Source organism: Giraffa tippelskirchi, chromosome 4 (assembly GCF_054371585.1).
Source record: "Giraffa tippelskirchi isolate mGirTip1 chromosome 4, T2T-mGirTip1v1.2.pri, whole genome shotgun sequence".
NCBI classification, from domain to species: Eukaryota; Metazoa; Chordata; class Mammalia; order Artiodactyla; family Giraffidae; genus Giraffa; species Giraffa tippelskirchi.
Window position 1 is genome coordinate 19,242,884 of NC_137278.1, and position 11,062 is coordinate 19,253,945.

At 44.5% G+C, this 11,062-nt stretch overlaps 1 protein-coding gene across 5 annotated transcripts in view; it reads right to left on the minus strand.

Moving 5' to 3' along the window:
- Nucleotides 1-5,153, minus strand: part of NOL10 (nucleolar protein 10) — a 115,649-nt gene extending 110,496 nt beyond the window's left edge. For all 5 annotated transcript variants that reach the window (XM_081596505.1, XM_081596504.1, XM_081596506.1 and 2 more), the window contains exons 1-2: nt 4,970-5,153; nt 455-500 (exon numbers count right to left, since the gene is read on the minus strand). In XM_081596505.1, the coding sequence (XP_081452631.1) occupies nt 455-500; nt 4,970-5,035 (112 nt within the window). In that variant the 5' untranslated portion in view covers nt 5,036-5,153. The remainder of the gene's footprint in view (nt 1-454; nt 501-4,969) is intronic.
- Between the last annotated feature and the right edge of the window lie 5,909 nt (nt 5,154-11,062).

An 11,062-nucleotide genomic window follows, 5' to 3' on the forward strand; every position in this document is an offset into this window, starting at 1 on the left:
GGCGGTGGACCCCCATGTTCGGTGTTCCTCAGCTGCAGCACAAACCTACGGCAAGCAGAGCACCCATCTGGGCCACCCTGAGTGCCCCCATGGGACTCTGGGCAGGGAAGTGACGGAAGAATGCTGGTGTTCACGCTGTTTGCTGTGCCATGTGACTCATGGGGTCCTTGTCTCTGACCCAGGAGTCTTATGACTTCTGCCATCATCCATGAAACAGTAAGAGGCTAACCAACTGCCGTGTGAGTAGGTGAAAATCAAAACCCATGCCCACAGGACTGTATTTACCACAACAAAAGTTTTCTTCAGAGGGAAAGGGCAAGAATGTTTATTTCCCACTGCACGAATTCCACTGTGTTTTTGTGAACCTTCACTTAAATATAACAATAAGTAAGTAAAAGCATTATAATAGGGATCACAAATGTGGCTGAAATGAAAAAAAAAAAACTATACTCACCGACATCTTTCTTCTGAAGTGCCCTCTTCTTCCTGTCAGAAAGCCACTTAAAGAAAGTGAAGAGACTTCATTTTAAAACACATTTACTTGAACTGTCTTTCTGCTTACAAAAAATAATACATGCTCATATTTGAAAACTGAAACCTTAAAGGAATATGTAACATAGGAAAGGAAAATACTCTGTAATCTAACCCTACTGTTACATCCTGGCATACGGATTTTTTCCTAGTATGTATTTTCCTATACTAGACAATAAATTTTAAGGACTACCATATTTTTACACAAGAGAAAACTAGTTAATCTAATTAACCTAAGAGAAAGCAGTAAGCCTCAAATAGTATGGGTTATAACTAACATATGGAACCACTTGAAGTGAAATTTTAAAAAGCAAAACATCAAATGTAGAAACTGCCTCAAATAAATATATTTTTTACAAAACAAAAAACTAGATAAATAGCTGAGACTTGATGATAAAGAAATGATTTTTTTTTTTTTTTTTTTAGAAATGATACTTTAAAAAATCATATTCACAGACACCATGTTTTGTTCTGTAATTACTGTACCTTATTTTAGCTAGCAATATAATTCCATTGCATGAACAGGTCCAATGATGAAGCACTAATAAAGTACAATTACCTTAAAGCAGTGGTTTTCAACCAGGGGCAATTTTGCCTCCAAAGGGCATCTCTGGCAATTCTTAAAGCATATTTGGTTGGCACAATGGAACGGGGTGGGCACTCCTGGCATCTAGTGGGTAGAGGTCAGGGATGCTGCCAAACCTCCTACAATGCCCAGGACAGCCTGAATGCTAAGCACTGTCCAGCCCAAAATGTCAATAATCAAGAGGTTAAGAAAACATAGGCTCAAGAAATCAAAGAAAACCAAGAGAAAGATTAACAGATACCATTTCTAAAAGCACAAACCCAACGTACAGCCCATGTTAGATACCGGACATTATAATCTTTAGGGCTCTTTGGTCACGCAGACCCACCCCTAAAGACCCTCACTGTGATGTGTGATACCTGAGGAAGGGTAGACACTGGAACACGTGTCACTCTTTGAAGGGCTTGAGTCCGAGCCAGAGTTCTCCTCCTGCCTTTGTCTTCAGGGCATTGATTTGTGGGTTTATACTAGTCTTCGTGATTATATTGTTCTGATTTCATTTGAGGCAATAATGTTTCAACTAAAGGTGATATTAAACTGTATTTCTGGGCACTCGATATGTTCTTTTACATCAAACTAACACAAGCAAAGGGCTTCCCTGGTGGCTCAGTGGTAAAAAATCCACCTGCCAATGCAGGAGACTTGGGTTCGATCCCTGGCTCAGGAAGATCCCCTGGAGAAGGCAATGGCAACCCATTCCAATATTCTTGCCTGGAAAATCCCATGGACAGAGGAGACTGGTAGGCTGCAGTCCATAGGGTTGCAAAGAGTTGGAAACAACTGAGCAACTAAACAACAACAAAAGACAAGCAAAACAGAGGTATATTACCAGGGCTTCTCCTTTAATAGGACATTCAATTTCCTCTTCTCAGGAAGTTATGCTCAAGAAGAGGGCAGTTCACTCAACAGCTGGTCTCATACATCATGAAAAGTGAAAGTGAAGGTCGCTCGGGTGTGTCCGACTCTTTGCGACCCCATGGACTATACAGTCCATAATACTGGAGTGGGTAGCCTTTCCCTTCTCCAGGGGATCTTCCTGACCCAGGGATTGAACCCAGGTCTCCCGCATTGCGGGCAGCTGAGCCATCAGGGAAGCCCAAGAATATTGAAGTAGGTAGCCTATCCCTTCTCTAGCAGATCTTCCTGTCCCAGCAATTGAACAGGGGTCTCCTGCATTGCAGGCAGACTCTTTACCAACTGAGCTATGAGGGAAGCCCAGTGCTACGATTCCCATACTATGAGGAATGCTCATCCATCATGACCATGGGGCAAAGAGGAGGGGATGAAGACTGCCTTCTAAATGGGAGCCTGGGACCTTAAAGGGCCAGAAATTCTGTACCACAGTGACGACAGGAAGGAAAGACAATTCATGCTGGAGTTTCTGTACAAACTGACAGCACTCCAGGACAGCACACTAGACAGAGTCTGTCTGGTACAGGAGTGAATCAGTCTAAGTTTTAAAAGTTCACCAAAGACCTGAAAGTTGTCACTGATTCCGGGCATTCTCTTCGCATTCCATAAAGTCACCGTTAATAGAGAATGGCACTTTACCAACGCCAAATAATTTAACCTGAAACCCAGCAAAAGAGCTCCAGAGATGCTGATGACCTAAATCTTCCACTAGACAGGCACTTTGCTGTCACTGGGGGTGTGGGGTGGGGGAACCCTAGTGGATCTTACATTTAAAATAGGTAAAGCAAAATAGGTAATTTGTTGGCAAGTCAGATTTACTTTAAAAGAAGATTCAGAGATTCCCATGGCAGGATACACATACCTGTTTACTCAACATTTCCATCTGATGTTTATTAGAACATCAAAACTTCAATATCAACAAATAAAATTTTGATCTCTTTTGCCCACTACTTTCCCCCTGACCCACAATGTGCTCAATTCTCCACTTCAACTATCAGCAACACAGTGCCCCCAGTCATTCAGATCCAAACCCTAAGAGTCCTCTCTGGATTCTTTCCTTCCCTTCACCTCAACTCCCTACCGCTATTCAACCCACTAGCAAGTGCCACTAGCCTATCTCCAAAATACCTCCTTTACCCCACCAAGTCTTAGTATCTCCTTTGCTACCATCCTAGCCCGAGCACCAGTCTCTCAGCTGGACCATCTAATTCATCCCCACTCACTCTCCCCAGCTGCAGTAATCTGCCACGCAGTAGCCAGTTTGAAACCCAACAGTAGCTTCCAATAGCATTAAGAATAAAACCCTAACTTTCTACCTGGGCCTACAAGGCCCAGCTCTTCAGTCTCACCTGCCCCCACTCTCCCATCCCACGGAGCATCCCACAGCCCCCACCGCAGTGCTTCTGTGTCTCCAATGTGCCAAGTGCATTCCACTGTGAGTCACTGACACCTGTTCTCTCAGCACAAAAAAAACTCTTCCTGTCCCCTTATTGTCACAAGACTCCATCCTTTCCATTATCCAAGCGTCTGCTCAAATGTTGCCTTTTGTAGAGAAGCCTGCCCTCAAGCCTTTAGTCCAAACCACTTTCTTTGAACACTTCATCCACAAGAGCTCTCTTATAAACACTCAGCACTCAAAGCACTTATCGGTATCTGAAGTTGTTCTATTTGCCTACTTATTACCCTTTTCTCCAACAGGAAACCATATCTGACTGGTTCATCACGTATCCCAACACTTAGCTCAGGGCTGCCTGCACGTACTCACATCCCAGGAAATGCATGGAGGCAAAGAACAAACTGAGAGGGACAGTGCTGTGTGACAGCTGGAGAAGGAGTTATTTAACCTGGATTCTGAGAAGAAACTGATCGCTGGCTCCAAACCTTTTAGGGTCGGACACAAGAAAAAGCTACATTTATTCTGATTCCCAAGGGCAGAACTCAGACTAACAGCAGCATGTAGGAAGGGCCATGTTTTAAAAACAACTGTCTAACAAGTAGTCTCAAGTAGAAAAGAGCTTCTGCCAAAAGTTACTTCTCACTGGTAGTGCTTCCACAGTGGCTTGACCATCACTCTTAAGAAATAACATCGAAGCGTCAGAGCCTAGGTGTGTGACCCCTGGACAAGTCACCTTTCCCCTCCCTGGAACTTTGCTATTTCTAACATGAAAAGATTGGAAGAGAATCGCTGACTTTCCAAGCCCCTTCCAGTTTTGACGTCCAAAGACTCAACGATATCAAGTTAACTTCAGCAAGGTTCAAAAATATCGTCCATGTCATAAATTCTGCAGCTGCAAAGCGTGCATTTTCCTTCGCTGCTGTTATTTCTAGAACTTGGCATATAAAAGAAATTAAAGGAACAGCTGAAAAAAGTGAAAGTGTTAGTCGCTTAGTCCTATCCAGCTCTTTTGCGACCCCAGGGACTGTAGCCCACCAGGTTCCTCAGTCCGTGAGATTTTCCAGACAACAACACTGGAGTGGGTTGCCTTTCCCTTCTCTAGGAGATCTTCCAGACCCAGGGATCAAACCTGGATCTCCCACACTGTAGGCATATTCTTTACCGTCTGAGCCACCAGGGAGGCTGATGAGAGGCATTTAAACGGGGGAGAAATATGTCAATCAACCTGTCCACGTTTTCCTCCTTGGTTGTAGCAGCGGCTATGAACATCCATACAAGTCCAAACGGACACTTCCTCTGTCTAGAGAACTTTCCCCCAAAAGAGTTCAAGAAAAACTCATCCATCCTAATTACCCGGAGGTCCAATTTCTGGCGCGGTGACAGCACGGTCGTGGTCTCCCAGCACCGACCAGCTTCCCCAGGTACCATCCCTCGCCTTGGGGCCTCCCCGGGCCTGGGGCCGGCCCGGGCCCAGCAGAAACTGCCAGGGACGGGGCGGAGAAGAGAGGGGCCTCCCGCGAGGAGGAGGACCCGACCTGACTCACCTCGGGAAGGGACTTGCCGCAGCTGAGACTGTAAATCTTCACCTCGTTGAGGCTGGAGACCTGCATGGCGGCGCCGAGGAGGCAACAATCCCCGTTCCTGTCCGGACCCTCTTCCAGCGGAGCAAGCGAGCATCAGAAACTTAAGAAAGCCTCCCGGAGCGCCTGAACAGCGTGAGGCGCCGTCGCCGGCGCTGGGTGATTACGTACTGTCGGGTGCCGGCGGAAGGAGAAAAAAAAAAAAAAAAAGGCCGATCCCGGAAGTGACGGAATTAGGGAAGAGGATCCGGTGAGGCTTTCGGAGAGATGGCAGCGCCCTGGGAGCCATGTGAAGATGGGGAGGGCCGAAACCGCTCTCCCTCCTCACGGCAAGTAGACGCCGGAAGCTCTTAGGGTCGCTGCCCGGGCGGAAGCGGCGAGGTACCCCGGAGGGCGTGGCTGGCCGGGCTGACTGGAAGCCTTTGACGGGGGTGGGGGGAGGAAGGAGGGAGGGAATCCCAGTCAATGAAGCCAGGTAGAGAAGGAGACGTGTAAGCAAATGCGGAGTGGAAGTAAAATTCCGTTCTCACCGGTGTTTCTGCAGTCTTCCCATAGAAATAAATGCTTCTGGAGATTGATGTATTAAAAAAAAATATTCTGGGGGACTGCCCCGACGATCCTGGGCTTCCTCTGCAGGTGGTACGGGTTCAATCCTTGCTCGGGGAACTAAGGTCCCGCGTGTTGCATGGAGTGGCCAAAGATGAAAATTAAATAATTAAATGAAGATTTTTTAATCTGGATTTTTTTTTTCAGAAGTATTTATCAACTGGTTGCAATCAATCTTCTTTGCTGCATGTGATTTCTCTAGCTGTGGGGGTTAGGTGGGTGTGGCGCTCTTTTGTGATGCTTGGGCTTCACTGCGATGCTTGATGTCATTGCGGTGTCTTCTCTTGTGAAGCTCTGGGCTTGCAGGCTCAGTGGTTGCGGCCAACGGGTGGGCTTAGCTGCTCAGCAGCCTGTGGGATCTTCCCAGACCCCTGATGGAACCCTGCATTGGCAGGCGGGTTCCTATCCATCGCAGGCACCGGGAAAGCCCCTTCATCTGGATTTGACATTCATCCATAGAAGAGCAAAATTTGCCACCCCAACATGTCTCTTTGGCATGTGCATTATTTCCAACTGAAAACAATCACAGCCCAAAAGACATGGGAAGAGACTTTTGACCTTCCCCTTCTCTGTCTTGCAGAATGTAGCCAGAGGACCTGTTCTAGGAAGGAAGCTGTCACCAGAGATAACTATAGTATGAACTAGGTGTGGTGGACAGGGAGGAACCTAGCAAAGTCTGTTAAAATTCTTCTTGGTGTCCCATTATCTCTGAGGTACCCTGCAAGCATTTATTTGTTTACCAAACATTTGCTTTTTAATCTCCATGTCAGTTGCCTTCCTCGCCTTTGAAGTCTCAAACCAGCCCCCAAAACAATTTTTTGTCTTTAGCATGTCTAGTTCTAATGATTGCTTCCTGACCTGCATACAGATTTCTCAAGAGACAGGTCAGATGGTCTGTTATTCCCATCTCTTTAAGAATTTTCCACAGTCTATTGTGATCCACACAGTCAAAGGCTTTGGCATAATCAATAAAGCAGAAATAGATGTTTTTCTGGAACTCTCTTGCTTTTTCGATGATCCAGCAGATGTTGGCAATTTGATCTCTGGTTCCTCTGCCTTTTAAAAACCAGCTTGAACATCTGGAAGTTCATGGTTCACGTATTGCTAAAGCCTGGCTTGGAGAATTTTGAGCATTACTTTACTAGCGTGTGAGATGAGTGCAATTGTGCAGTAGTTCGAGCATTCTTTGGCGTTGCTTTTCTTTGGGATTGGAATGAAAACTGACCTTTTCCAGTCCTGTGGCCACTACTGAGTTTTCCAAATTTGCTGGCATATCGAGTGTAGCACTTTCACAGCATCATCTTTGAGGATTTGAAATAGCTCAACTGGAATTCCATCACCTCCACAAGCTTTGTTCATAGTAATGCTTTCTAAGGCCCACTTGACTTCACATTCCAGGATGTCTGGCTCTAGGTGAGTGATCACACCATCGTGATTTTCTGGGTCGTGAAGATCTTTTTTGTACAGGTCTTCTGTATATTCTTGCCACCTCTTCTTAATATCTTCTGCTTCTGTTAGGTCCATACCATTTCTGTCCTTCATTGAGCCCATCTTTGCATGAAATGTTCCCTTGGTATCTCTAATTTTCTTGAAGAGGTCTCTAGTCTTTCCCGTTCTGTTGTTTTCCTCTATTTCTTTGCATTGATTGCTGAGGAAGGCTTGCTGATCTCTCCTTGCTATTCTTTGGAACTCTGCATTCAGATGGGAATATCTTTCCTTTTCTCCTTTGCTTTTCGCTTCTCTTCTTTTCACAGCTATTTGTAAGGCCTCCTCAGACAGCCATTTTGCTTTTTTGCATTTCTTTTCCATGGGGATGGTCTTGATCTCTGTCTCCTGTACAATGTCACAAACCTCAGTCCATAGTTCATCAGGCACTCTATCAGATCTAGTCCCTTAAATCTATTTGTCACTTCCACTGTATAATCATAAGGGATTTGATTTAGGTCATACCTGAATGGTCTAGTGGTTTTCCCTACTTTCTTCAATTTAAGTCTGAATTTGGCAATAAGGAGTTCATGATCTGAGCCACAGTCTGCTCCCAGTTTTGTTTTTGCTGACTGTATAAAGCTTCTCCATCTTTGGCTGCAAAGAATATGATCAATGTGATTTCGGTGTTGACCATCTGGTGATGCCATGTGTAGAGTCTTCTCTTGTGTTGTTGGAAGAGGGTGTTTGCTATGACCAGTGCGTTCTCTTGGCAAAACTCTATTAGCCTTTGCCCTACTTCATTCTGTACTCCAAGGCCAAACTTGCCAGTTACTCCAGGTGTTTCCTGACTTCCTACTTTTGCATTCCAGTCCCCTATAATGAAAAGGACATCTTTTTTGGGTGTTAGTTCTAAAAGGTCTTGTAGGTCTTCATAGAACCGTTCAACTTCAGCTTCTTCAATGTTACTGGTCAGGGCATAGACTTGGATTACCGTGATATTGAATGGTTTGCCTTGGAAACGAACAGAGATCATTCTGTCGTTTTTGAGATTGCATCCAGGTTGCCTTTCGGACTCTTTTGTTGACCATGATGGCTACTCCATTTCTTCTAAGGGATTCCTGCCCACAGTAGTAGATACAATGGTCATCTGAGTTAAATTCACCCATTCCAGTCCATCTTAGTTCGCTGATTCCTAGAATGTCAACCTTCACTCTTGCCATCTGCTGTTTGACCACTTCCAATTTGCCTTGATTCATGGACCTAACATTCCAGGTTCCTATGCAATATTGCTCTTTACAGCATCGGACTTTGCTTCTATCACCAGTCACATCCACAGCTGGGTATTGTTTTTGCTTTGGCTGCATCCCATCATTCTTTCTGGAGTTATTTCTCCACTGATCTCCAGTAGCATATTGGGCACCTACTGACCTGGGGAGTTCATCTTTCAGTGTCCTATCTTTTTGCCTTTTCATACTGCTCCTGGGGTTCTCAAGGTAAGAATACTGAAGTGGTTTGCCATGCCCTTCTCCAGTGGACCACATTCTGTCAGACCTCTCCACCATGACCTGTTGGTCTTGGGTGGCCCCACATGGCATGGCTTAGTTTCATTGAGGTAGACAAGGCTGTGGTCCATGTGATCAGATTGGCTAGTTTTCTGTGATTATAGTTTCAGTGTGTCTGCCCTCTGATGCCCTCTCGCAGCACCTACCGTCTTACTTGGGTTTCTCTTACCTTGGACGTGGGGTATCTCTTCACGGCTGCTCCAGCAAAGCACAGCCACTGCTCCTTACCTTGGACAAGGGGTATCTCCTCACAGCCACCCCTCCTGACCTTGAATGTGGAGTAGCTCCTCTCGGCCCTCCTGTGCCAGCGCAGCTGCCGCTCCTTGGACATGGGGTAGCTCCTCTCGGCCAGCTTCCCAAGTGGCTCAGTGGTAAAGAATCCACCTGCCAATGCAGGAGACTTGGGTTCAGTCCCTAGGTTAGGAAGATCCTCTGGAGTAGGAAATGGCAATCCACTCCAGTGTTCTTTTTGCCTTTTCATACTATTCATGCAGGAGGAGAAGGAGGTGACAGGGAATGGAATGGTTGAATGGCACCACTGACTCAGTGGACATGAGTTTGAGCAAACTCTGGGAGGCAGTGAAGGACAGGGAGATCTGGTGTGTTGCAGTCCATGGAGTCACAGAGAGTCAGACACAACTTAGCGACTGAACAACAACAAGCAGTATTCTTGCCTGGAAAATTCCATGGACAGAGGAGCCTGGTGTGTTACAGTCCATGGAGTCCCAAAGAATTGGACAGGACTTAGCAACTAAGCAGCAGCAGCAATGATGGTATTTAAGGTGAGGGTTTCGACCATTTTGGTGCATTGAGTAACTGAGTAGTTTCCCTGAGTCTCTCGCATATACTCATGTTAGTACACTTTTATTTGATTTTTCTCATATTAACCTGTCTGATGTCAATTTAATTCTTAAACCAGCCAGAGGAACCTAGAAGGGTAGAGAAAGATTTTTTTCCTTCCTGGTAATTCCACTAAATAAGGATATTTAAAAAAAAATGTACTAAGGAAAAAAAGGAAAAGTGATCAGAAATGAAGTGGATTTGAACCTGATATCTTATGAGATGGGTGTGTGGCGGTATTGACAGTCACAGCCCCTCACTTATGTATTGTTTCCAGAAGGTTCATAACCTTTCTCTGCTGGTCATCCAGTTACTTAGAGACCTACCTTTACTGTTGCCTTGATCTGAGGACTTAAGAATTCTTGGAGTAGAATATTTTTCTCATTCTCCTATGCTTTCACTGTACTGAATAAATGCCTTTTTTAGTAGATTTTTATTACCAAAATACACAAAATCCTACGAATAATAAATAATGAACATGGATGCCATGCTATGCTAGATGCCTATTCTTGGCAGTTCCCTTTTAAGTCATAATCTCTCAAGGCTTATTAAAATGTCATTTTTTAAAATAAAGCCCATAAAACTTCTTTGTTTAATTAAACTTGGGATGGGCTCCTTTTTAAAAATTAAAAAATTAATTTCTAAACAATTTTTAAAGGTTACTATGAAATACTGACTTTTACAATTATTTGTAGTTTACAGTTATTACAAAATATTGATTATATTCCCCATGTTATAAATACATCCTTGTGCCTATCTTACACCCAATGGTTTGTACCTCCCACTCCCCCACCCCTTTATTGTCCCCCATAACTGGCACCCCACTCCAGTACTCTAGCCTGGAAAATCCCATGGATGGAGGAGGCCTGGTAGGCTATATAGTCCATGGGGTCTCTAAGAGTCGGACACAACTGAGCGACTTCACTTTCACTTTTCCCTTTCATGCACTAGAGAAGGAAATGGCAACCCACTCCAGTATTCTTGCCTGGAGAATCCCAGGGATGGTGGAGCCTAGTGGGCTGCCATCTATGGGGTCGCACAGAGTTGGACACGACTGAAGTGACTTAGCAGCAGCAGCAGCAGCATAACTGATAACCACTAGTTTGTTCTCTCTCTCTGCTTCTTTGGTTACATTCTTTTGTTACAGCTAGTTTGCTGTAGTTTTTAGAATAACCATAATACATATATAAGCAATATCATACGTATTTATCTTTCTCTCACTGATTCATTTCACTTAGCATAATGCCCCCCAAGTTCTTCCATGTTGCTGCAAATAGCAAGATTTCATTCTTTTTATGACTGAATAATATTCCACTGTACGTGTTGATGGACATACACACACACACAGAATTTGTCTGTTGATGAATGCTTAGGTTTTTTCCATGGGGTGTAGACTCCGTTTGAACATGTTCTTCACCCTGTTGTTTTCTTTCTCCCTCATTTATCATATGATAGGAATTTTGTTTTACATATTTAGAAGTATAATAGTGTATTGAACTCATATATGTAAAACCCAGTTTCAACAATCCACACATGAACTATCATGTTTCAGCTACACCCTCACCACTTCCTCATCCTTGGATTATTTTGAAAGATTTGAAGTCAGACCATGACAATTACC